A 27,913-nucleotide genomic window follows, 5' to 3' on the forward strand; every position below is an offset into this window, starting at 1 on the left:
TAAATACCACAAACAAATACTACAGTAATGGAAGTTAATATTTAACCATAAACTTTTCACCTCATATTTCCACTCTATGGAATAACAGAAAAATTTTAGCTACAGAACAGAAAAGCATGTTCCTACAGGATGAGTTTGATAAAAATAGAATTTTTGTAATGGATTTATTGGACACAAATGGTAAATTATTAACTTTCTATTCCTCTGTGGTCAAATATAAAATACATTTTGTTAACGTTATAATATTGATTGTCATTCTATTCTGCAGTCATTGACTAATCTGATCCAAAAAACACTTTTGCACACAGTTGCACTACCCAAAGTAAAGGGTAGGGATTGTAATCTGTTGAATGACAGATATAATAGCAAGATTATGAATGAAGGATTGAGATGTGTTATCTACCCCGGATATAAAAGACATGTATTTAAAACATTGGCTAGTTCTAACTACAACCTATTGATGGTTAAAGCTCTCTGCAATTTATTAAAATGGCCATTTTCTCATAAGGTGAAAGAGACTCATTGTAATCCAAAGTTTTCATCACTTGTTTTTGAATGTTGCTACTCAGCTTTTTTGGAGAGATGTACAAGATTAGTTCAATCTTAAACTCAACATTTCACAGTTTAATTTTTCACACGCTTTGTTTGTGTTTGTTTTTCTACAGATAAACTAGACGCTTATTTATGTAATCTATGTAATCCATTGCTGCAAGTTCTCCTTTCCTTATTTCCTAAATGACCATTAAGTGTACTACTGCTCTTTGACCGTTTTAAAGGATTGGAAGTCAGCTTAGTTTATCAGCCTCTACATTTCACAGTTAATGGAGTTCTGCATTGTCCTGATCATTCATTGTTTCCTTGTGTCTGTACTGCCCCCTAGCGTTTGTTCTTATGTTGTTTTAGTTTGTTTTAGTACTCTATGACGGTTTGTATTTGATTTATCTTCAATAATAATAATTAAAAAAATAATAGCGTGGTCTGAATACCTCCATCTGCATTTGTGGTCATCTAAATCAGTGCTGGATGGACGTCGTGACATCGCTGTTGTATCAAGGAGCGTTACAGGAACATTTGAATGTTCATTTGATGAGATTTATTGTTGTCCAGTCATCAATGAAGTTTCCCTTGTTAATAAATGTATGTATTGTTTTACAAGAGTCATGCTGTTTTAGTTTCGATGTTTTTGTCTGGTTGGACATTTTTCAAGCTGGTATACTGTGTATATATATATATATATATATATATATATATATATATATATATATATATATATATATATATATATATATATATATATATATATATATATATATATATATATATATATATATATATATATATATATATATATATATATATATATATATATATATATATAATTTATTATTTCGGTTATTTTGGGGTTTTTTTTGTCTCTCTCTTTCTCTCTCCTTTATTTCATATCCACTCTCCCTTTCTTTTTTTTCTTTTTTTATAAATTGTGTCATTTGAGAAATGTAAAAATAAAATCAAACAAAAGTTTTTTCTTTTCTTTTATTTTATCTTAGTAACTGCATCATTGCAATAAGATAAACATTTTCAGAGATCTTTTCTTTATTTCCCTGGCAATGCCAATAACTGGAGGGTGTAGATAATTATCACAGGTTGCTCATCAGCTGTGCCTCTGCTGTGGCTCACTGAGGAATCACACATACAGTATGACTTTATGAAGGATAAACCAAATAAAATGCTAATCAAACCAGAAATTCTGCATTGACTCTATAAGGTGTTTGATATTTTCTGTCAAAATATCTGTAGAGTCCAACTCTGCCATTTGCAGCAAGGCTTTATATCTGTCAGGCATAACATTACGACTGGGACTGGTTAGTGGGTGGAAAAATATCAGGAGGTGAGTCATTTGTTTGCAACATTCATTATGAAGTTTCTTTTTCATTCTAAAAATCCTCTGCTTTTTAAAAACTGGACTGTTCTGTATTTATAATGATCTTTATTGAAATGAATAAACATTGAAACATGATATTAAATCTTTATTTATTTCTGGAGCTAAAGGTTAAACATTGATTTAACATGACTGTATATTAGACCGTGCCAATGTTGATGTATTCCTGTAGAATTAAATTATTGTTTGCGCTTCTCTTCCAGTCTTTTTTTTATTTTGATGTCCTCTTTATCAGCTACAGGAGACAGTGAAACAAACCCTAGCTTTGGTGTAAATAGATAAAATGCGTGGATAAGCTAAATTGGAATGAGCAGGTAGAAGCAGATTATACCTCAGTAAAGAAAGAGAAGTTTTATGGACATGCAATAGAAAACCTGGGTAGATAAACAGGTTCAATTCATGTTTTGCTGCAGTATCAAAGCCTGGGCAGTAGGTGTCACTGTTCAGCTGCCTAACAGTTTAAAGCCATCTGTTTACAGTTCTCTCCTCACTCTTTTCTATTTAAAAATACCAACTTCTGTCTGATCCCTGACAAAGATGAACCTAACATATAGCAATACAGGCCTCCCCACCATGACATTCATATTTTGTGGACCCCTGTAATCTTGGCCTATTATTTATTTATGTAGTTTTTTTTTTTTTTTTTTTTTTTTTTTTTTGGGGGGGGGGGTGGTTTTTAATCAATTAATCTAGTAATGGGGATCCAATGAAATATTTGGTTAAATTATGCCTAAAAAAGTGTCATGTTTCCTTGATCTCTTGTTTTGTCTACCTAGGGGGCGGTAGTGAGCTGATCAGCACACCTGTGTCTGGTCATCTCGATCACCTGTTTAGGCATGGAAGAAGCACCATTACCAAGGAGGAAGGAGCCTTTTTATTTTCCCACACCTGGAATGAAGTCGTTCTCCAACAAGCTGCCAGCAGAGGGCGCTGACAGGCTAAAAAATTATTAATTTCAGTAATTTCCTCTCATAGCGCGTTCCATCTTTAAATTAGATTTTCTCCAGTAGTAGCCATTCAAATTTTCCCACTTTCCCAAAGGCCATCTCCTGGTCAGACCCTGTAATTCGGTAAAAGGGTAGTGTCAGAGTAAGAAAATATGCACGCCCAGGAGAAGGAGGGGGGCACCCCATTGGCTGGAAGTTGGAGGGGATTTTGCAGGGAGTTGTAGTGAAGTGGGCTGCTGTTCGGCTGGCTTTAGACTGGGAAGGGCCATTTTGAATGGCTGCTACTGAAAGTCATCAGCAAACTCCTGGGTGGATTTTTTAACTCCCTTTGTGGTAGAACTGCTAAAGTTTATTTAAACAGGTTTGGTTCCTCACACAGACCACAATTCAACATTATATTTGGAGTCAGGGTTTACACAAAGCTTAATATCAGCTTGGTTTCCATTACAAAATTTGTTTAATTATGTTTCTAGGAGTATTATTCCAGTAGAAGACCCAGTTTTACCAAAGTGTGGACAAAGTGGCCCAAGCTATGACCATTAGTTTAAAGGAAATAACAAAGAATATTTAATAGCAACACTGACCAAACTAAACAACGCTTAGTTCCATTATATGTGGAAACCTATTGATGTGATCAGTTGAAAGGCAACAGATATTGGGGTTTTTTTAAGGTTGATTTAAGAAAATCTGCAAGAAATGTTCAATTGTGCATGCTCATACATTTGGATTCCTTAAAGTCATGTGTTGGAAGATGTTTTTCCTCCTGGAAGAATAATGACGTAAATGAAAAAAAAATGCATTTACAGTAGGTGCTAAATGAAAGGGAACTACCCAAACTATTCAACATTATGTAATCATCTAAATCTAAATAGGCCTATCTTAATTTGCTTTTAGTTCATCCCGCATTGTAAGATCTGAGCTGAGCCGTCATTTCATAAACTATGTAATCTCTAAAAGGTTACTCCTCCTAAGATTCAGTTTGCAGTAAACCAAAACAGCACCCACTAAAAAGCTTCTGATCTTCAATTAGAGTCAGGTTGGCTTTAAGTATCCTTTCATGTTACAACTTGTGTACACCTTTCTTTTTTGTGGGCTTTATTCCTACAGGTCTTAGTCATGCATGAAAGGGGTCTAAAAAATTAGCAGTTTCCTTGTTTTGCTCTGTTGCTTTTCACATCTTACATTACAACTTTCTGTGTTGTGAGCTCTGTGAGGAAGGATTGCAGTTCACCATAAAAAGCGCACAAAGGCTTTTATATTTCCTTGCAGCTCGTCAGCACCATCAAGTAATGTGTCAGGTTGGATATCTTGCCTCCAGGCCAAACTCTTCAATCACAGGTATTCATCTGCTGTGTGGTGAGTCAGTTAAAAAAACTTTCCACACCCACTCTGTTCTATTTCTTGCTGCTGCCTCATCCAGATGTACTTTATCTTGGTTGTCCAGGTCCCTGTACAGTTCCTCTAAAGCTATTTTCGCACCAATAAAATTTGTACCTGGATCTGACCAAATCTTCCGTGGGTGTCCCCGGATGGCGGTAAATCTCTGATATGCCAGTAGAAAACTCTCAGGTGACAAAGAATTTGCAAGCTCAGTGTGAATAGCTCTACTAACCATACAACTAAAGACAACGACCCAAACCTTTTGTGTCACTCTTTTCTTGATGTCATCTCTCACACGATAAGGTCCAAAGAAGTCAACTGAAGTGAACTCAAAAGGCGCAGCAGGCTCAGTTCTTTCAGGTGGCAAATCTCCCATAACTTGTTGACACTTCTTTGCTCTTGCCTTCTGACAGATTATACACCTACCAATAACCTTTTGGGCTAGTTTTCTTGCTCCTATGACCCAGGCTTTTTTACTCATCCTGAGCAGGGTTCCAGCAATCCCATCGTGCCCATTTTCGTGGACTTCCCAGGCTAACAGTGTGGACACCTGTGCATAATAAGGCAGGATGGGAACAGCCTTTTTATCTTCTCTGAAGGATTATGCTCTCCTTCCACAGACTAGTAACCCAGAATCTTTGTCCCGATAAACCACCCATCTGTTTGTGGTAGTGCATGGAAAAACCACACCCTCTTGAGCAGTAAGAAATACACTTCTCAAAGCATCTTCTCGTTCACTCACTGTGATAACCCCTGCTAACCGGAATGCCTCCCACTTTGGATCCTTGGCAGCTGGGTTTCCACAGATGAACTTTTTCCCCACTCTCCACATCCCAGCAACTGCTTTGATCAAACTACTAAAGCACTTGACATCTACAAGGTCATGCAGCGATGCAGGTGGTCTCTGCAGGAACCTGGTTTTGACATTGTGCTAGTTCCTGCTTCGGTTCTTGCTCTTTTGCCCTGGCCCTTTTCATAGCAGCAACAAATGCCTTCTTCTGCAACTTGTTTATGTTCTCTTTTGCTACAGTTGCAAGCTCTTTGGCTGATTTAATTGGCCATTCTCCTATGGGAGATCTTAAAAAAAGAGGGCAGTTTTGCCATTTGGAACCAGTAGGTCTTGAGGACTGGCTCCTCTGGTGATTACATCTGCAATGTTCCGGTGACCAGAAATCCACCACCAGTCACGTATCCTCGTATTGGTTTGAATCTCTCTAGCTCTACAGGTGAAAAAAGTCTGAAAGCCATAATTGTCCCGCTGAATTGCAACAAGAACCGTTTGGCTGTTAAAAATACTTCTTCAGCTTTGATGCAAAGACTGCTCCACACTTTTCCGCCTTGACAGCATCACCTTTTTGATCCAAAGGAGTTAGCTTGGCCTTGGATTCCACTAGCCAGATGTCTGAGCCTTGGTCTGACTCCCATCTCAGATATAGGACTGATCCGAAAATGTTATAGCAATGGGACCACTATGATTGATGCAGGATGGAGTCAGCGCTCTGGTGAACTTAACTTTGCCAAGCTGAATATACGGTACTCTTCAAAGAGCTTAATAGCATCTTCTGGCAGGCCTTCCAAGAGGTAAAGAACACGGGCAACCAAGTAAAAGACACGTGGGATGTGGTACTCTCAGAAGGCCAAAACCGAAATTACTGTACAGTAGGGTTGCCGCCCGTCCCTTGTAATATGGAATCCTTTCGTATTAGAAGTTAAGTTACGCATCACATATTGAACTGCTAAGGGACGCTATTTGTACTTTATTTTCAAAAATAACTAAAAAACTGTAATTTTGGTTTTTATTATGAGGAGTGCACCACTGCAAAGCCCATCCTGCAGAAGCTGAGAGAAAATGCTGCTGATGCTTGGAAGACCAAAGGTGTGGCCTCCAGATGGATGGGTCTCTTTGAATTAGCCGACCTGCCCCAACTGCTTGCGATCATGAGTCCATCGTATATCTAGAAAGGGTGTTCTCACTGATGGCAAACAACAGAAAGAACAGTTGCTCTGTAGAGCTTATGAAGACTGAGTTCCTCATCAAACTCAACTTTGAGCAGTCCTGCGCAGTTTTACAACACCAGTCTGGCAGACAGGGCGTTAGTCAGTGCTCCAGGGAGTAACAGAAAGTACTCATGAAAAATAAGTGAGACATTATAGTTCCGAGCAATTCCCAGTTTAGGCCTAGCTTGTTCTCATTCAAGTTTAAAGTTCAGTTGATAAAAGTTAATTGTTGCACTTTTAAGCTGTAAAGCAGTAGTCTATGTAGGCCTATGTCATGTTCTGTGATGTCATGTTATGTCTCATGTTATTCATTAATGGCAGTAAAACTTTGCAAACATTAAGTATGACTAGTCTTTTTTTTAGCTATGGATGTCAGACATTATTATGGATGGCAATGTTTATTTTGCTACTAAATATGTGCAATTAAGAGTAAATCCCAACATATACACTGTACACTAGTGTGTAAGCTACAGAACACTCAGTCATGCTGTGTAGGCCTATAGTACATTTTCTGGCTATTTTTACTCTTACATTTCTGATATCCTCCAACATACAGTACAAGATCTGAATTTTTAATTTTAAAAATGACTTAACATAATGTTGTCAAATGAGCCCATTGAATTAGCAGTTTCTTATTTCTTTGAACTATATGCATTGCCATGGGTGTCTGAATATTTTAGCGTGCATAGCCATATTATTTTCTTTGTAGTACTGGAGTTGCTGTGCTGGTCTGAATATCCATACATCCATCATGATCTTGGACAGTGGTTTTCAAAGTTGGGGCCGGAGACCTTGGAGGGCCACAGCAAGTTGGCAGGAAAAGTACAGCACAAAAGAGTGAGTAATTTAATAAACTGGGTAACTAACAGCCAAAATAAGCAAAAATAAGTACACAAAAAACATATATATATATTGTATTTTCACGACTATAAGGCGCATATAAACATCTTTTTTTTCCCTCAAAATGTGCGGCACACCCTATAGTGCAGAGCGCCCTATGTGTGTTGTTACTGCGGACGTTGTTGAGACCACCATGAGAACATTAAAGGGGGAAGTGTGGGCGTGGATTGTGTATAAAAGAACAGGTAAGTGCCTTATGCGGAACATTGTTGTCTTAACAACTCTTAAAATGGCAAAGAGACAGGCCTATGAAGCACAGTTTAAACTGAAGGCTATCAGCTACGCAGAGGAACATGGAAATCGAGCAGCCGCGAGAGAATTCAAGATTAATGAATCGATGGTTCGCAAGCGGAGGAAGATGGAAAACCAACTCCGACAGACGATGAAGACACAGCTGAGTTTCCACGGACATAAGGCAGGGTGGCCCTAGTTGGAGGAAAGACTCGAGCGGTGGATCATCGAGCAAACAACGAGTGGGGTGAGCGTTTCGACGGTCACTGTTCGACTAAAAGCAGTAACGCTAGTGGAAGAAATAAAAATTTAACATTTTCAAGGAGGTCCGTCGAGGTGCTTTTTCGTTTTTTCACGAAAAGTGGAAGGCAGCGCCGGGCAAGTTACAGTACGCCACAGTTTGTGGATGGATTGTAGATGCTTGGGCTAACGTGTCTGCTGGCACTATTGTTCGAGCTTTCGCAAAAGCCGGCATCATTTCCGAGGTGCCGCATGGCACGGAAAGTGACTCTGACAGCGAAGAAGGGGAAATTTGCATGTCTGATTAATACTTTGTAATAAAAACATGAATAAAGCACAAACATACTCAGTTTTGCTCCCGCTCTATTTTTTTAAATATGCAGTAGAGGTATTTAAACGTAGTAGAGGATATGTACCAGTATATAAAACCCGCGCCCTATAATCCGGGCCAGGCCAACTTGGCCCCGCGGCCACGATCCATAGACGGTCAGAGGCCCCAAGGGGCCAGGCCAACTTGGCCCCGCGGCCACGATCCATAGAGGGTCAGAGGCCCCAGGGGGCCAGGTCAACTTGGCCCCGTGGCCACGATCCATAGACGGTCAGAGGCCCCAAGGGGCCAGGCCAACTTGGCCCCGCGGCCACGACCCACAGAAGGCCAGAGGCCCCAAAGGGCCAGGCCAACTTGGCCCCGCGGCCGCAAGCCACAGAAGGCCAGAGGCCCCAAGGGGCCAGGTCAACTTGGCCCCGTGGCCACGATCCATAGAGGGTAAGAGGCCCCAAGGGGCAACGTCAACTTGGCCCCGCGGCCGCGACCCACAGAGGGCCTGAGGTCCTAAGGGGTCAGGCCAACTTGGCCCCGATCCATAGAGGGTCAGAGGCCCCAAGGGGCCAGGCCAACTTGGCCCCGCGGCCACGACCCACAGAGGCCCCAAGGGGCCAGGCAAAATTGGCCCCGCGGCCATGATCCACAGAAAGCCAGAGGCTCTCAATCATTATTATCAAAGCTAATTCTCAAATTGGATGGATCACACAACCTCACTCACATATTCTTTATCAATTATTAAAGGTTGTTTCTGAATTTTGATCACAGAACTTAATGCAAATATTCTTGATTGATTGACAAAGCTCATTCTCAAATTTTGATTACACAACCTTACTCTGACAAATTATCATTATCAAAAAGCTCTATCTCGAATTTGGATCACAGAATCTTACTCAAGTATTCTTAGCTGTGCCCCTCCCCCATCGAGTCTTTCATAAACCGGTCTGTTCTTTTAGAATCTCCTCATTTGGTATTTTGAACTCGAGAGAGACTGCTCAAAATTTGGTTTCCTTTCCCTCAGTTCAGACTCAGAGATAATTTGAAATCATTCAACAAGAAGTTTAACGCGCGCGCACACACACACACACACACACACACACTTGAGTTGAGCATTACTTGGAAATTCTTATATTTTCCATTTTGCTGTTACTATCAGCATCTTCCCATTTTGTCCTTTTCTTTCGAAAACGTTTACAGTCTGACATTTGTCACTGCTGTCAGTTAATAACTTTTTGGTCTTTGACCCATTTTGTCATTTTCTCGATTCGATCGTCACTGACCACTCTCTCCTGTCTGGCAGACATCGTTGCTGCCATCATAGCTAGCAAGCTGCCTGCAGATAGCAACATTTTGGTGTCCTTTGTGAAAATATTTAGATAGAAGACAAAAGTGCACAAAGTTGTACAATTATTATCTTTTCAAAATATTTGTTTCACTGTCAGTGTGATTGACCGACTTTGCCGCTAGATTTCGTGTCTTTTGGCCATACCTGGCTAGCGACTAAAAACATCATTTAGCGACTTTTTGGTTGTGAAGATAAGTGGTAAAAGCAGATCTGCCTGTTGGTCTTCCCACATTTTGCCATTTGGTACTTTGCACTCTTGTTGGTCACTCCAAGGCATTTGTCCCTGCCTTAGCTAGTCACTTGGCTCTTTTGGAATATATTTCACTGTAATTGGCTCTCTCTCTCTCCTGTCTATGCTAGTAAGCTGTTATTCTCTGCTTTGGAGTGTTGATGCTGGGTTGCTAGTTTTCTAAATCACCTCACACACTTGAAGGAAGCAGCACCGATCATAAACACACAAACAAACTCACACACACACACACACACACACACACACACACACATAGTTGGTTTATCTGTTGTGATAGGCAAAGAGCCAATGTGCAAAGAAAGAAGGGAAATATGGATCATAAACGTTTAAGTGGAGGAGCTAGAAAAAAAATTCAGCAAGAAAAGAAAAAAAAGGAATCAGTTTTACTTGAGAGTGTTCCAAATATCTCCAGCTTCTTCAGTACAAAGACATCTGCTGAAAGCAATTCTATAAATGCTACTGCAAATTCAGCTAAGGTTAGCAATGCACCTGAGCTAGTATGTAGCTCCCAAGATCCTGAGACCACTACAAGTGTAGACACTGAACCAAATGCTTCTGATGCTTATGATTCAACCAATTCAGCAGTAGCCAGTTGCTCGGATGAATGTGAGGTCACTGCACCTCTGGACAGCATAGAAAATGAGCTGAATCTTTCTTCAACACCATCTACAGTGACAACTCTACCTAGTGATCCCGCTAAATGGGCTGAGACCCTAACTGAGTCAATGAAGGAAGTTCTTATTCAAAGAGGTGCAAAATCATTTCACAACCGTCACAGCCATTATCCAGCTTCTGTGAGGAACAGTGGGCTAGGAGGCAAAACCCGATGCCTAAACAATGAACATTTTACTTCACACTTGCCCAATGGACAACGAGTACTAGAAAGGTTGTGTCAGCGTGTGTGCGGACTGTGATGGTAGAAGCAGCAGCAGCAGTTCTCTATCAGATTCTCTTCAGCCGTTCAACATGTCTGACTTTAATCATCTGCTGGTTTTTGGTCTGGATTCCTGTTGAAGGTAAAAACTGCTGGATTTAATTTGAGCTGTTATGAAGCTGCCACAGCAAATTGAAAAGTGTTAAATAATACGGTGTTAGTAGACTCTGTTCAAAGAAAGTGTTAATTTAGCTCTTAATGGACAGATATAACTCTGAGGTGCCACATGTTAGTAATTAAAATTGACTGTTAAAAATAGTGTTACATACTAAATATGGAGAGAAACTAACTCTGAGCAGTATTTACTAGTTAACAACTGGAAGTTTAGACCCTTACATACTAAAAATGGAAAAAGAAATAACTATCAACTCTGAACTCCTATAGTGGATTTGACACCCAAAGAGTACATTCACAGACTCCAATGCTACAGTACCAAACAAAGCTGAGAAAACTTTATTCTGCATTTAGCTGTCACACAGACCAGTTTATCCAGCCTGGTAAATAAATTCTGTCTGATGGTTTAAAATTTGCTTTCTAACTATGGCGTCTTTTGAGTCAAGATAAAGCTGTGTGATAGACATTTGCTACATGCCAACATCAGTGTGGATTGATGTTGGCGTCATTTATTATAAGTCCTCTCCCAGCGCGAGCGGTGTGTTGTTTTTTGGTTCTGTTTTTTTAACATCTGGAAACGTTCCACGACGTGTAGGAAATCAAACAACCCCTTTGATTAGCAACCTGTGATTTGGGAAAAAAATCACGCATGCACACTTTCTGTTGTACAACTCTCCGATCGTCACCTGGTTTGTTTCCGAGCTGTTTTTGTGCCGTTAAATGTAAACAGACTGGAATGAAAGCCATCTACCAACACTCCTTTATATTTCTGATGGACATGAGGACATTTTCTAGCGAGAGGAGAAGCAGGAACCGCAGAGGTCAATGCTTTGAAGGATGGCCGCTGCAGAGAGCTCCAGGCTCCGAGGAGAAGAGAGAGAAACTGGGGGAGAAGATCCAGAAGACAGCATGGATGGATGAGGAACACCAGAGAGGCTCTAAGGAGCAGCTTAGAGCACTTTGAATCCTGCTGCTACCGGATCAAAGGCAGCGACAGTTGTTGAACCTGTTTATTGGTTGCCAGGCAAAAGAGGCCCCGCCCAGCGTTCAACATTTATATGCAGTGACAGAGTAAAGAGTAGCAACAGCAGACGTAGAGCAGAAGGAGCAAAGGGAGCGGTACATGTTGGGACCTATTCTGGATCTGATGGAGTCTCTGCTCAGGTTTCCCTTCTGGACCTCCACCTTCTGCCTCTACCTGTCCTGGACTCAGGTTCAAGGTAAACCTCTGCTTCACTTCCCTCTGCTGCTTAGCAAAAAGTACTTTATTCCAGTATACTAAAAGTGCACTAATTTCATACTTAAAATCAGGCAGTGCACTTAGAGTTGACTTATTCTAAACTGTATTTCATATACTTAACAATTGTCCCAATTTAGTTCGAAGAAGCATTACTTTATTAATACTTCAATTACACTAAAAGTACATTGTTCAGTATACTTTCTAAACTTATACTTATACTTAAGTATTCTTTATAGAATTTACTTTAAGTATACTACTTTTTGCTGCTTCATCTCACCTCCCATTGTTCACATTAAATATGGAGAGAAACTAACTCTGAGCTGTATTTACTAGTTAACAACTGGAAGTTTAGACCCTTAACAGAGGTGTGAAAGACTGTATTACATATTGTAATACTACATATTACATATAATACATACTATATTATATATATATATATATATATATATATATATATATATATATATATATATATATATATATATATATATATATATACACATATATATATATATATATATATATATATATATATATATATATATATATATATATATATATATATATATATATATATATAGGACACTAATCCAGCAATCTGATTCCTGTAAATAAAACCAAGGGCCACAGCAGACGGGTCACATTGGAATTGGAACATTTAATTGTTATTAATGAATATTATCATAATTTATTTTCCATTTGGGATTAATGAAGTATTATTGAATTTAACTAGTGAGTCATCTCTGTCATCTGCTCTAAAATGATCTTATTACATCACGGCAGGTAATGAAGGTTCTGAAACAGTCCAAATCTTTAGAGTTCTCCTAGAGCTTTGATTTTTCATTTTAATTAGTATTTTTTGGTTTTGAGAAACTGTTGTTTTTCTCCTCTATCTTTTTTTTCTTGTCAATTACTGTGTCTTTTCTGCTGCTACAGAGATAACCTCCAGATAAAACGAGGAATATACTCACAGCCTGATGTTTCTGATTTTTTTTCTCTGTGTCCTCTCTCAGGGAGAAGATGATCCTGCTGCTCATCATCATCAACTCATGTCTCTGTGGTGAGTTTCCATCTTCTCTTTGTTCTAAATCCATCAATAATCAGTGAAAGTCTGTCAGTGAAGGTAACACTTCAATCCTCCAGCTGCATTTGATCAAGCAGTTTGACTAGAAGAGAATCAAGCAGAGCTCTGACAGCACAGAGACCATCATGAGACAGAAACCTGTAGAGATGGAGTTTAAAGACTCCCATGTTCCAGTTCTCAGTGTGTCTCACTGCTCCTCTCTTTCCCTCTCTGTCTCCTCAGCAGCAACATTTGTAGTGAATGTGACACAGAGCTCCTATCAGGCAGAGGAGAACCACAACATCACTCTGGAGTGGACCTTCACCACCAGACCCAGCAGAACCAGGACCATCTACTGCAGCGTGTTGACTCTTCCCAGAGAAATAGTCCTCTATCGGGTACATGAAGATGTTGAAGAGTCAGAGTTTAGTGATGAACACTTTAAAGGACGAGTCCAGATGGACAAAGACGTCCTCAGAGAAGGACGGATCAGATTCCATCTGTCCAGACTGAGGACTGAAGACTCTGGACTCTATGTGTGTAACATCAGGACTGACTATGGGAGGGGCTCTGCAGACTGCAACGTTACAGTGACTGGTGAGTTCAGGTCCCAGTAGATTCTGATGAAGCTTTTCCAGGTTTGATATTTCATCTTTATCTTCAACAGAGTCGGTTCCTCACAGAAGCCTCATCAATCCGACCCCACAGGATGAACCCAGCAGTTCTGGTGGGTCCACAGGTCCAAACAGCTGATAACAACCTAAATATTACATTACATTTTGTTTATTCTGATGTTTTTCTTTTATTCCAGATGGTCGGTCCAGACTGCTCCTCATTTTCCCCTTGAGTTTCTTCATCGTTTGTCTAAGTTTACTCAGCCATAGATTGAAAGACAAACAAGAAGTAGGTCAGAAATAATTAAAATATGTCAGCTTTTCTTGTATAAACACGATTAATTAAATAATCTTGTTTGATTTTTGTTTTACAGTTTGGCTGAATCCTCTGTCTTGCAGTTTTGGCTGCTTTGTTCAAGGGCAGACTAGTGTTTATTTAAATGGGAGCTCCATTCATTCTTCTCTACTGCAGACGTTAAAGGCTCAGATTCAGCTTAGAAGCTGCAGCATCCTGGAGATGGACACAGTGTTCAGGATCAGTCAGAGGCCTTTCAATGGAACCAGGTGACCCTGCAGCTGGACTGATAATGAGGGGTTATCAGGTAATAAAGGTAAAACGATCAAAGGTTCTCCATGTTTGCTGTCAGACTCTGCAGGAATCCTTCAGATCAACAAATTATCAAATGTCCTGGTTGAACTGAAGCTTTTTCAGGGATTTAAAAAAAAAATGTATTTCTGTTAGAACATCTGCAGTGATTTCAACATAGATTTTAAGTCAAGTCACTGTGATGTTTTTAGAGACTCTGAGAACCAAACTCTCTGACATATGAACAGAGTTGAACTTATTTTACTACTTGAAGCACCTAAAATGATGGAGCAGAGGATCAGAACCTGACTGATGACTAAACAGAAACATGACAGACTCACTGGTCTAGTTTGGTCTGATAGAGGCTCTGGAAAATGGATTTGCTGCTTCATTCCACTACAGAGAAACACTGTTGTCATGGTAATTAAATGTTCTAAAATTTTTTTTTTTTTATGTACACTGGAGAATATTTATTAAAATAAAGTTAATGTTAAAATGTTTCAGAGTTCTGTCTCCATGTTGAAGTTGTCTCCTTTCTTTTAGTCTGGATATAAAACCGATTTATAAATCTTTTATTTTTTTTTTCCTTCCTGTGATTCAGGAAAAAGATAATAAATACTGGTTTCTTCAGATTTCTGAAGGTTCCTCCTTTGACTTTAAATGATTTATTTGGTTTGAGTATTTACTAAATCTAAATTCCTTTGGTTGGTAAATTATTAGAGCAGAAACCAAAGCAGAGCTAAAGAATAATGAGGAAGTTTATCATCAATAAATGGGAAAGAAACCCCAGCAGAGATGGATCATCCTTTAGTTCATCATCTATTGTTTCAGTTAATTTTCCACTCATAGTTCTTGAAGCTGATTCTTAAAGGTCGAAAGTGTTCATTGTCTTTAATGAATACTTTTTCAAAGCCCTGGGGATGTAACGTTTTTTCTTCTCTAAAATCTAACCAAGATGTTTTATCTACCTTTAAAGTCACTTTGATGTTTTTTCTGGTTGTTCTCTTCCATAATCAGATCCGTGATAATGTTTGTTTTAATGACCTACCTGATATGTTTCTGCTGAAACTTCTCTCCACCAGAGGATCAGCTGCAGCTCATTGATCCTTTTTAGCCTGTCAGATATATTAACAGGCCAACAGCGCCCTCTGCTGGCGGCTTGTTGCAGAACGAAGTCATTCCGGGTGTGAGAAAATAAAAATGTTCCTTCCTCAATGGTGATGGTTCTATGATGCATTGCTGATTTCTGTTTTCTGTCAGTAGCTTTGGCCTTGTTTCAATCCAAGGACATAAGGAGCTATTTTAACTGTCAGACAGAATGTAACATAGGATGATATAAAAGGTTGCGTTACATTTAATCCTTTAATAGTAAAAACACACTTATTTAATGGTAACATTATATGATGATAGGAAGCACAGATATCCAGTGATAATGATGCAGGGCAGCTTGAAGGTGATGGAGCTGGCCTTTCTGTGCTTTAGATGATGTCTAAATGATTTTATTTACAAATTAAGGAGCAGTTTTTTATTTATATAAATATCAATTTGTATTTGATAAAGCTGAATTTAAGGAAAACAATGAGTGGTAATGTCGCAGCACAGGTAGAGAGAGAAGTGTCCGAACCTTCAGGGTTTCATTTTGTTCAGTATGAGTATTTGGATTCTTTGATCTGTGTTTGAGCTCACAATGATGCCGCATGCAGTCTAGTATAGTTAGCCTGATTAACATGTTTGTCTGGCTGGCTGTTATCTCCACTTTAGATGTATTATAGATGTATATAAGACATGCTTTTGTTACCATAAAATCAGGGCTGCAACTACAATTATTTTGCAAATCGATTTCTTCTGTCAATTAGTTTTTAGATTAATCGATTAATAATCAGATAACAAAAGGTTCCTTAAAGAAGATTTTTTACGAAAATCAAACTAGAGCATATTGATAGATTAAAAACATTTTTTTTTTACTTAAAAGCAAAATGTTTATATTTGTTTAAAATTTTAACTTAACTACTGCTCTAATCGGTTTGCACTGTGAGCTAAAAGGCACATTTTAGAGTCTCTATAATTCAGTTAACGGTTACTTGATTACTAAAACTGTTGACGGTTATTTCATTAATCAATCATGATTAATCTGATTAATTGTTTCAGTCCTAGATTAAATACATGAAATAGGCTACACAGAATAACTACAGCCCAGATGTATAATTTTTTTTATTTTTTGTACAAATAAACTAGAACCTTATTTATGTAATTTATGTAATCCATTGCTGCAAGTGGAGAGGGAGAAATATCTCATTTCCTTATTTCCTAGATCACCTCATAGTGTACTACTGCTCCTTGATAATTTTAAAGGACAGGAAGTCAACTCAGTTCATCAGCCTCTATTTTTCTCAGTTAATGGTTTTCTGCATTTCCTGATCATTTATTGTTTCCTTGCGTCTGTACTGTACCCTAGCGTTTGGTTTTATTTAGGTTTAGTTTGTTTTAGTGCTCTATGACGGTTTGTATTTCACTTATCTTTAATAATAACATTTAAAAAAGATAATAGTGTGATCATCTGCAGTCATCTATATCAGTGCTGGATGGACGTCGTGACATCGCTGTTTTATCAAGGAGCATAACAGGAACATTATTTGAATGTTCATTTGATGAGATTTATTGTTCTCCAGTCATCAATGAAGTTTCCCTTGTTGATAAATTTATAGATTGTTTTAAAAGAGTCATGCTGTTTTAGTTTTGATGATTTTGTCTGTTTGGACATTTTTGAAGTCGGTATATTTGTACAAACTTTATTATTTCGATTGTTCTGATGGGTTTTTTTTTGTCTCTCTCTTTCTCTCTCCTTTATTTCGTATCCACTCTCCATTTTTTCTTTTAAATACATTGTGTCATTTGCGAAATGTGGGGGAAAGAAATGAGACAAAGATTTTTCCTTATATTTTATCTCAGTTAACTATCATTGCAGTAAGATCAACATTTTCAAAGATCTTTTCTTATTTTTCCTGTGAATGCCACTAACTGGAGGGTTTAGATAATTATCACAGGTTGCTCATCAGCTGTTCCTCTGCTCATTTCATAAGTATGGCTCACTGAGGAATCACACACATTGACTTTATGAAGGATAACAAAATAATCAAACAGAAACTCTGCATGGACTCTATCAGGTTTTAAATATTTTCTATCAAAATGTCTCTGCAACTCTGCATTCAGCACCATCATGCATCTAGTAGAGGCTTAGTATGAGTCAGACATAACAGTACGACTGGGACTGGTCAGTGGGTGGAAAAATGACAGGAGGTTTGTTTGTTTGTTTACAACATTCATTATGAAGCTTCTTATTCATTCTAAAAATCCTCTGCTTTTTAAAAACTGAGCTGTTCTGTATTTATTTAAACCCTAGCTTTGGTGTAAACAGATAACATGTGGGGATCATCTAAACTGGAATGAGCAGGTAGGAGCAGATTATACCTCAGTAAAGAAAAAAGAAGTTTTATGGATACTTTGTTTTCTGCAGCATCAAAGCTTGGGCACTAGATGTCACTGTTCAGCTGTCTAATATAATTTAAAGCCATCTGTTTACACTTCTCTCCCTACTTCTCTTTTTTATGTAAAAATACTAAGTTCTGTCTCATTCCTGACAAAGATGAGTCTCCATGTGGTGGGATCAGAACAACATCTAATAAAACAGGACTCCCTGTTCATATTTTGTGGAACCCCCACCCCGGTTATGATCTTAGCCTTTATTTATTTTCTGTCATGAGAAATAAATTCAATTTTGATTAATAATTTAATTAAGTAATGGGAATCTAATAAAAATCTTAATGAAATACTTGGTAAAATCATGACTAAAAAAATGTTCTGTCTGAATGGTGTTTTCTGGAGGCTGCAGTTACCTAGTAGCTGTAGTGAGATGATCAGCACACCTGTGTCTGGTCACCTGAGTTACCAGCTGAGGCATAGAAGCAGTGGTGTCAAAAGTTCACACATCTGTTACTTAAATAGAAGTATAAATTCTGCGGTTTAAAAACACTCTGGTAAAAGTTGAAATATCAACTTGACCTCTACTCAAGTAAAAAGTAACTGCTCCAAAAACTACTTAAAGTATAAAAGTATAAAGTAACATTTTTTTTAAAAAACAGCCAGATGCCACTATATGAACTGAAAGCTCAATTTTTCGACTATTTCTAAAAGTTCTTTGAGAAAGGGCCAAGGATGAGGGAGGTCTTGTTGGTCTCCATCTCCCGATACGCTCTCGCCTGTGTCCGACCTTTCAGACATTTCAACATCTTTTTCTGGATCCAACATTGTAGCATGAAATAGATAATTCACGTTAGCAGTTTGAAGAACACCTGCTTGCTTCTGATGATTTCCTTTAGCTAACCAATGAGTGTTTGCGTTCTATGACTCATCCAACTAAACTAGTTTTCACTAGATGTGGATGGCGCACATGACATGAAATAAATATTTATAAACATTAAACCGAAGTCAAGAGTAACAAATAACGTTTGTTTTAAAAATGTAAGGAATAGAAAGTACAGATACTTGTGTGAAAATGTAATGAGTAGAAGTCAGAAGAAGGAGGAAAAATAAGTAATGGAGTAAAGTATTGATACTTAAAAAGTGTAGGCTACTTAAGTACAGTAACGAAGTATTTGTACTTCATTACTTGACACCTCTGCATAGAAGGAGCTGGCTGCTAATCACTCTTCTCCTGAGATTCAACTAAATCAGTATCTCTAAATACTTAACCTCTGAGAATCATTTTTCATAGAACCAGTGATTCCAATCCCAAACAGTAATCGGCCTCACTGGAATTTGGGAGTTGGTGTGACGGCGAGGGTTGCTGCATCAATGTGACGGAAAATCATAAGTCTGGGAAAAAGAAAATAGAATGCTATCAATTCCAAAAGGGAAAGTCATGTTTGAAATAGTTTTATTTCACTGTATAAGTTTATTTTCAAGAAGGGGGCAAATGTTGGATTTCTTGTCATCTACATAGCTGCAGTCGCATTGGATGTCACTGTGTCGCTATGACGACTGCTTTGCTTTTCTGATGGAGGGAAGAAGGCCGTCAGTCTTGACCAATCGTAGGAGAAAAGTTGAATTAGCTAAAATGAATTGACCTAATGAAGCATAATGAATACAGCCAGTTTTTCACATCTGCTGCTGTATAACACACACACTATGAGAAAGTCGCAGTAGGCCTGTTTCAACATAAGTGATGATTCCCCTTTTAGATAGTTTGGTTCATTTATTTCTCTGTTTAGTTAAGTAATGCTAACACAACAATAAACTAAGATTTATTTCAATTTTTTTATTAACTTCAAATGCAGAAAATACAGAAGTGTTTCTTTCAGCATAAACTATAGTTTTAAATAAGACATCATAGAAAATTACACATTAAAATGCATGTTTGCCCTATTATTACATTTACAAAAGAAAAATACTATATCTGTGTGTATTAGTAAATTAGAATACTGTGCAGTAAGAATTCTGATATTTATGAGGCTAATTAATTTAGTGGTCATTTGGTTTCAACCAAAACCATCACAATCTTAAGATAATAACTGACAATTGTTTATGTTTTCCCCCATCCACAATTGTTTGATCTATTAAAAGATAGAATACCTAAAGACTTCAGTAACAGTTTTTAAACATGCCATCAAAATGCCACAATTGAGTTTACTATTGTAACTTTGGAACAGTTTACAATATATGTGAAGTCTTTAAAGCTTTACCCTAATGAGAAAACAGGCATTCATCTGTGAGGGACCAGATTTGAATAAGGACAAATGGTGTTCCAAAACTGAAAAAAAAAAAAACCTTTCATTTAATAGTGTCAAATATTTAACAAAGGCTCAAAAGCAATACAAAATGGCTTAGATAATAAATAGAATGGATTATAACCAAACTCAACTGAGGTCAACTGAACAGGAACTCAAATAAAAACTCACCTACTGAAAAAGAACAGAAGCTGCTTAAATAGTGGTGGAATAACCTAAACCTGCTATATGAGGGAGGAACAATATAACAGAGAATCAATCACTTTGAAAAAAAAAAGTCCATACAGAACTAATACTACTTAGCACAAATAATTGGATATTGCGACATGAAGGAGGCACAATATAGCAGAGAATCAATCAAATAAAAAAAAAGTCCATTAAAAACTAAAACATAAATAAAACAAAAAAATTTAATATTAAAGGAATAGTACACCCAAAACATGATTAGCCTTCATTTTCTACTCACCCCCATGCTGAACAACACTCTGGAGTACTTTTTTGATATCTCAAATGCATCTGGAGATCTGGGAGGCTTCTTGCTGTCTGCTGACATTCAAATAATGGAGGTCTATGGTGACCGAGACAGAAAGGTCCATAAAAGTCCAAAAAACGTGTCAATATTCCTCCATACTGCTCGTCCAATGTATTCCAAGTGTCCTGAGTGGGTAGCATCCAGAATTTACTAGAAACGAAGTCATTTAGAATGTTTTTAGAGCATAAACAGTAGTGTATAGGATTTCCTGAAAGCGCGTTCATGAGTCTACGGAAACCGCGGCAGACCAAACCAGATGAAAGTGCGCATTCAGCTCGGCAAAGAACTCATGCTCTTCCTCAACACTGAAGTCCTCAGACATTTTTCTTTCGTTGTTTCTTTCTTTGCACAGGTAAACAGCACATTTCTTCTTCTACGCTTGCATTATCAAGAGCAGACGCTGAATGCGCACTTTCATCTGGTTTGGTCTGCCGCGGTTTCCGTAGGCTCGTGAACGCGCATGTGCGCGCTTCTAGGAAATCCTATACACTACTGTTTATGCTCTAAAAGCATTCTAAATGACTTCGTTTCGAGTAAATTCTGGACGCTACCCACTCAGGACACTTGGAATACATTGGACGAGCAGTATGGAGGAATATTGACATGTTTTTTGTGGACTTTTATGGACCTTTCTGCCTCGGGCGCCATAGACCTCCATTATTTGAATGTCAGCAGACAGCAAGAAGCCTCCCAGATCTCCAGATGCATTTGAGATATCAAAAAAGTACTCCAGAGTGTTGTTCAGCATGGGGGTGAGTAGAAAATGAAGGCTAATCATGTTTTGGGTGTACTATTCCTTTAAGGTGACAAAATAACTAAAGTAAACTTTAAAAAAATTCCCCTCTCAGTTCTTGGGAAAATGGTTTGTTCCTGGCTTCCACCTCCAGCTGATCTGCATTTGCAGAACCTAAAAAAAAAAAAAGAACAAGTGAGAGTTAAACCATTCAGACATTAACTAAATTGTGCACCCATTAGAAAATATACATCTAAATGAAATACCAAACTAAATGTGGAACTAAATAGGAACTATGAAAGTACACAAACTTTGTGGAGGAGGTAGAAGGATCCACCACACCATCTCACAATACAAGAAAAATGCTTGACAGTATAGCTACATTTTGACCAATTTTGAATCATTCTTTTACTTTCCAACATACTGACCTACAGGAAATCAAACACAAACAAAGCTTTCTGAAATAAAAAAAATCACAGAATATTATAATACTTAGAAAATCAATCTCCAAATCACACACTGTGTAAAACAGTTGGCTTGATTTTCTTTCTTTCATCTTCTAGCTTTAGTAAAACATTTGAATGAACTCAAAAAAATGGTACACTTCACAGGATAGCTGAGATGCAGGGCATAAATGACCCAAAACACACAAAGCAGTGTAGCGCAAAAAGATCCTGAACAACCGGTTATGAGATGACAGGGAGGAGCCCAGATGCAGATTATGCAAGGAGGCCTCAGGAACAATCCAGCTTCTCACAGCAGTGTGTAAGATACTGTAAGGAAGATGACGACATGGAACATCAAACCCAGTTGCAGGTATAGTGTAGAGAAACATCTGTGCAGATTCACCTCCCCATCCACCTAAAAAATGTAAATTTTAAATCATTTTAAAGTCGTCATGTTTTTTTGCTGTATGAAACCTTCATGACAATTAATAATGTGAAACAAATTAGTTGGAAAAACCCTTGTAAAACAGAACCTGATATACATTTTTATTTCAACACTAAAACCAACTTCAGAGTGTTGATGTATTTTATTCTATATTCATATAATAATGTATTACATATTTAATATTTATATCTTAACCTGAAAGATATTGAAAAAACACAAAGTTTTGACTCCTAAAAAAAGGCTTAGAATGTAATTTAATAAGTGTTCCTCCTCCATAAAGTCTAGTAGAACAATTTCGAAACAGATTTTGAGTCCGTTGTCCACAACACCTAGGAGCTATTGAAGGAAAAAAAACAACAGCATTCTGAAAAAATAAAAAAATTATTAAAATTACATAAAAATAGATGTGCCTCATTCATGTAATCTACAATCACAATTTACTGTTGTATTTGTTTCAGTTGGTCACAAGACAGGGAATTTATTTATTTTTATTTCCCAAGAGTGTTCGGAAGGAAATTTGTTGACAGTCCCTAAGTAAACCATCGTCTGTGGAAGAAGAAGCAACAGTGAGCAGATCTACTGGTTCTTGAGGATTTAAACTCTTTAAAAGTGTTAAGGCTGCATAACTGAAGTCATCTGTGTTGACAGATGTGTGAGCCACACTGCTCTGACTGGTTAAAAACATGAAACCCTCTGCCCTTCTACACATCCATCCTGGATGTAATCTCAGGTAGAGATCCATTATTTCTCAGTTTAATGCAATCCCATATTTGGCCTGAGCTCCTCAGCTGACAACAGATACCTATCTGATTTTGGGTAAATGAACTAATTACTATATACCATGCAGATAAAGAAATCAAGGTTGTCTTTTTTTTTAATTAGCACAAGTGTAAATGTACTTTATGTTACTCCCGCTATCATAATCCTCATCGCCATGCAAGGGACCAAAACATCTCCCCTGGTCAGCCAGGCAAACAATGACCCTAACGACTCCCCTCTCCAGAAGCATAGGCCAGTATCGGGTATGCCATTACCTGAGTAAAATATAGTGAATTATTGCTGCTCTTATTGACTAAATTGTTCTTTATTATCCCAATCTCTTTTTCATTGCTGTTTTGATGTCAGGGTTAGGTTATAATTAACACATACCAGGGAATTGTTCCCATATACAGTAAACAACACCCTATAGGTGAAAGCAAAACTAAAAGTTGTCACTTTTGACTGACTGGGTGTGTTTTGGGTGTGGCCTCATCATGTGAATACAGGAATTCCTGTGTGTGGATTGTGATGTAGAAGCAGCAGCAGCATTTCTCTATCAAATTATCTTCAGCCGTTGTCTGACTTAAATCATCTGCTGGGTTTTGGACTGGATTCCTGTTAAAGGTAAAAACTGCTGGGTTTAATTTTAGCTGTTATTATACTGTTATTAATGACCTGGATTCATCTAAATTTCTAGAGGTCTGTTACTATAATGGAGTTTCTTAAAAGGCAAAAGATAAATAAAGTTTATTCATCTCCTGTAATAATTTCTGTTGAAGTGTTTTAAACTAATTTATAATTTCATTGACTTGACTCTCGCCGGAGGTGCAGGCTGGCATGTGTGTGCACCATTCCTCCCACCAGCACCAGCATGTGTGTGTTGGTGGGAGGAATGATTCACATTGCTAACTGCATGATTACCTGAAAGAAATCACCTGTAAAGGAGGAGTTCTGAAAGGAGCTGGGGGACCGTGGTGAAATCAGTTTGAAGTTAAATCATTGAAAAAAAATATGAATTGGGTCAGTGTGTAATGTGACTGGAGTTCTACTGATTGGTTGGTAGGAAAACCAGAAGCTACATTGCCTGGAACTAGTTTGACAGCCCTCCTGCAAAATATCCCAATAATTCCTGTAAGAGCCATATGATCAAAATAAGAAATTACTAATGTGACAGCAGCACACGGCTTGACACCTGGGTGGTGGGTGTGTCTAAGGTGGGCGTGAGTGTCACTAAGGTATGAATGGGAGTCATTCTGGCGCGCTGAATTTATGAATGAAGAAACGGGTGCGCCGGTGGTGGTCGTAATTTCTGTTGATCGTGCTGTATTGTCGCTTTATTTTTGGCATCATAGAATGGTTTAGCCTGGTCAGTATGTGTCAGTCAATGTAAAGTCTGGATTATGACGACCAAATGGAATAAATTGATGATTGCAATTACAAGAAGCGACTTGGAGTGTTTTGAAGCGCGCGTCTGATAGACGATGAAATCACCGTGTTAACCCAGTGCGACCCTCTACAACACCGCTGGTCAGCCGCATATCCATTTCCTCTGGGGTTTCAAACCACAGGTAGAAATTGTCCAATATATTTATTTATCAACATCACTGTTTGCAAACAGAAGTTTCCTTCTGTGTCCATATTGGTCATACCAGCGTGGAATCCCAGTCATTTTGTTGTAGACTTAGACCAGTTCTTTTCCACATTGTTCTTGTGTTGTCATCATGCTGCTTTCATGCTTTCAGGTCTCTTTGAGCAGCTCTGAGCTTTTAGGAGCTCAGAATGAGCACCTTTGTATATCTCCTTCAGAAATAGATGAAATGATGGAGATGAAGGCAGACCCACCATGTTCTACTGCACAAAGTGACTCTGTTTATTGGTTATTAAATTTTTCTAATTGTTTAATTATGAATAGTTCTCATACTTAATTTATCTTCTTTCATGATTTTAAAGGCATATTTTGTTTTTTCTAAATCCTACAGGAATGTTTCACTTAGAGATCTGATAATAGATGCTCATTTGACTCTTATGTATTTTAGTTTTAAGAAACTTTAGTTACTCTCCTCTGTTTATCATTTGTATTTTTTTTCTTCTTGCAAATTGTTTTATTCCCTTTTTGCTGCTAAAGAATAAATTTACACATTTACACTTTAACTCACAGCCTGACGTGTTGCTGATTCTTCTCCCCTGTCTCTTCTCTCAGGGAGAAGATGATAATGCTGCTCATCATCATCAACTCATGTCCTTGTGGTGAGTTTCCATCTTCTCTTTGTTCTAAATCCATCAATAATCAGTGAAGGTAACACTATCAGTGAAGGTAACACTTCAATCCTCCAGCTGCATTTGATCAAGCAGTTTGACTAGAAGAGAATCAAGCAGAGCTCTGACAGCACAGAGACCATCATGAGACAGAAACCTCTAGAAATGGAGTTTAAAGACTCCCATGTTCCAGTTCTCAGTGTGTCTGCTCCTCTCTTTCCCTCTCTGTCTCCTCAGCAGCAACATTTGTAGTGAATGTGACACAGAGCTCCTATCAGGCAGAGGAGAACCACAACATCACTCTGGAGTGGACCTTCACCACCAGACCCAACAGAACCAGGACCATCTACTGCTGCGTGTTGACTCTTCCCAGAGAAATAGTCCTCTATTCAGTCTATGAAGATATTAAAGAGACAGAGTTTACTGATGAACACTTTAAAGGACGAGTCCAGATGGACAAAGACGTCCTCAGAGAAGGACGGATCAGATTCCATCTGTCCAGACTGAGGACTGAAGATTCTGGACTGTATGTGTGTAACATCAGGACTGACTATGGGTGGGGTTCTGCAGACTGCAACATCACAGTCAGTGGTGAGTTCACTGATCAGGTCCCAGTAGAACCAGGTTATTTAATGTTGCCTAAGATCCACAATAAAATGTTCCAGTGGGACAAAATTATGTCTAATGAACACGGGCTAAAACACTCAGATCAATTGATTATTGAATTAATCTTCCGCTAATTTATTAAACGAATAATTGTTAACTGGAGTGTGAAGACTCTAAAATGGGCCTTTAGCTGACAGAGGAACTCACTTAGCAGTAACATCCATCCATCCGTCATGCTTATCTGAAGTGGGGTCACTAGGGGTGCTGGTGCCTATCTCCAGCTGTGTACAGGCAAGAGGCAGGGTCCACCCTGGACAGGTTGCCAGTCCATCGCAGGGCAACACAGAGATACAGAATCATTCACTCACACACTCACAACTAAGGAGGATTTAGATGAGCCGATTAACCTAACAGCCTTGTTTTTGGACTGTGGGAGGAAGCCGGAGTACCCAGAGAGAACCCAGAACCTTCTTACTCCAAGGCAGCAGTGCTACCCACTGTTCCACTGAGCAGCCCAGCAGTAACACCAGAAAAAAATAATCAATCTGATTATTAATTGATTAAATAATATAATGATCAATTTGCATAATAATTGTTAGTTGCAGCACTAATGAACACACAGCCAGCCATTCAGCTCTTTTTTTTTTTGGCCAAGCTTCACCTGATGGTAAATGTGCAGAAAGAGAGAGAGTGATGCTGTCATTGAAAAATGCTAATTTAACAACAGTTGGTATCAGAAGTTACTGTAACATCATAAAGTTGAATTCTTAGACAAAATCAGGACAGGACAAAATCCAGAACTGTATGTGCACCAAGTGCTGAATGTTGAACAATCATTTCCTGTCTCTAACATTACAGTGTCACTTTAAACCCTGATTGGTCACTGATCAGACTGAGGAACCTAGGAGTATCTGAACATTTAAGAATTTTGATTCTTAGGTTGAACATCGTGTATTTGCTTAATGATTGTTTTGTTTTTTTTTATCTCTCCTGAAGACTGTTTGCTCCAAAGTCTAGAGAAAATCTAGGAAAAGCTTAATTGAAAAATATTCTATTGACCCTGAAGAGAAATTAAAGCTTAAAACCACCTGTAATCTGGATAATGGGCTCTTCCTGATTTCATGACATTTATTCTTTTAACAGAGACAGTTCCTCAGAGAACCAGTCCAACCCCAGAGGTAGAGACCATTAGAACCGGTGAGTCTGCAGGTCCAACCAGAACCATCTCAGCCTCCTTTATAAACCCGATGCTTCTGTTTAGGTCTTCATTATTTCTTTCATTTCAGGTCGGCGCTCCAGGCTGCTACTCTGTTTACTTTCTGCTGTTATCTTCTTCTTCTTCTTGGTTGGTTTCCTGTGTTACTTTAGAAAGTTCCCTAAAAACAGCAAGTAAGTCAGAAATGATCAGAACTTCCTGCTGTTCTTTAGTTTCTCTCCATCACGTGTTTAATTGATCCAATTCTTCCTCCAGGTTCTGTCCTCTGCAGCAGATCTGTGTTCATGCAGACAGGAACTCTGCAGAGAGGGATTCAAACCAGCAGCCTAACCCTCCTGGACAATATCTGGTTAGTCTGCTCTGCAGATGCTCATCTGATCTTAAACTGGGATCTAAGTTCAGGTTCTGACTGGTTCTCTTTGTTCTCCTGCAGGATCTTCCTCTGACTGCATTTAGATGCTGCAGGAACCTCCTGGACCTTCAGAACAGAGCTCGATGAAACCTCATCATCATGGAGATGACAGATTTTAGAAGAAACTAGAAATTAACAGAAAACTCGGAGGTCAAGTCTGATTTCTTCTTCATGCCTCATGGATTCTGCTTGGAGCACAAACTCTTGGAGAACTTTAAAAGCTGAAGCACCTGTTCTGAATGGACTGAACATTTATCAGCCACTGTGATAAAACAAGATATTCTGACAACATTAAGGTGCCTTGAAGATTTACAGAAGCAGGTTTGTGGATCGGAGTATATTGCTCTCCGAGGCGGAGCATCTATGTGTCATTATTACCATGCAGTACATGCTCATTTTCCGCTGCTGCTCCCGTTTCACTGTCCAGTCTAGACCCGGAAGTATAAACAATAAACACAACAGGACTACAGTTTGTAAAATAATACTAGTAAAATAATAAAAATTCTTTTAAGTTCCTTTGAAATTGTTAATGGTTGGTCTGTATAAAAAAATATTTTGTGTCATGATGGCTTTCAGAAAAGCCCAGTATGCAGAACACCATGGAAACGGATGAAAAGTTTAA

The 27,913-nt window shown here is 38.3% G+C and overlaps 3 protein-coding genes across 3 annotated transcripts in view; all 3 read left to right on the plus strand.

The window, feature by feature from the left end:
• LOC119798687 (myelin-oligodendrocyte glycoprotein-like) overlaps positions 1-14,562 on the plus strand; it is a 153,548-nt gene extending 138,986 nt beyond the window's left edge. Inside the window, exon 5 of the transcript XR_005282748.1 lies at positions 14,144-14,562. The gene's annotated coding sequence lies outside the window, so the exon portion shown is untranslated. The remainder of the gene's footprint in view (positions 1-14,143) is intronic.
• On the plus strand, positions 11,556-27,754 carry LOC119798696. The gene is made up of 7 exons (XM_038308266.1): positions 11,556-11,820; positions 12,854-12,900; positions 25,295-25,648; positions 26,807-26,860; positions 26,950-27,052; positions 27,135-27,228; positions 27,313-27,754. Exons 2-7 carry the CDS (start codon positions 12,861-12,863, stop codon positions 27,376-27,378), a joined length of 711 nt encoding a protein of 236 aa, XP_038164194.1. The 5' UTR covers positions 11,556-11,820; positions 12,854-12,860; the 3' UTR covers positions 27,379-27,754.
• Positions 12,908-14,134, plus strand: LOC119798688. The gene is made up of 4 exons (XM_038308258.1): positions 12,908-13,500; positions 13,571-13,630; positions 13,715-13,806; positions 13,892-14,134. Exons 1-4 carry the CDS (start codon positions 13,050-13,052, stop codon positions 13,898-13,900), a joined length of 612 nt encoding a protein of 203 aa, XP_038164186.1. The 5' UTR covers positions 12,908-13,049; the 3' UTR covers positions 13,901-14,134.
• Positions 27,755-27,913: the final 159 nt, after the last annotated feature.

Source organism: Cyprinodon tularosa, unplaced genomic scaffold (genome assembly GCF_016077235.1).
Source record: "Cyprinodon tularosa strain WSP-4 unplaced genomic scaffold, ASM1607723v1 ctg633, whole genome shotgun sequence".
Taxonomy (NCBI): Eukaryota; Metazoa; Chordata; class Actinopteri; order Cyprinodontiformes; family Cyprinodontidae; genus Cyprinodon; species Cyprinodon tularosa.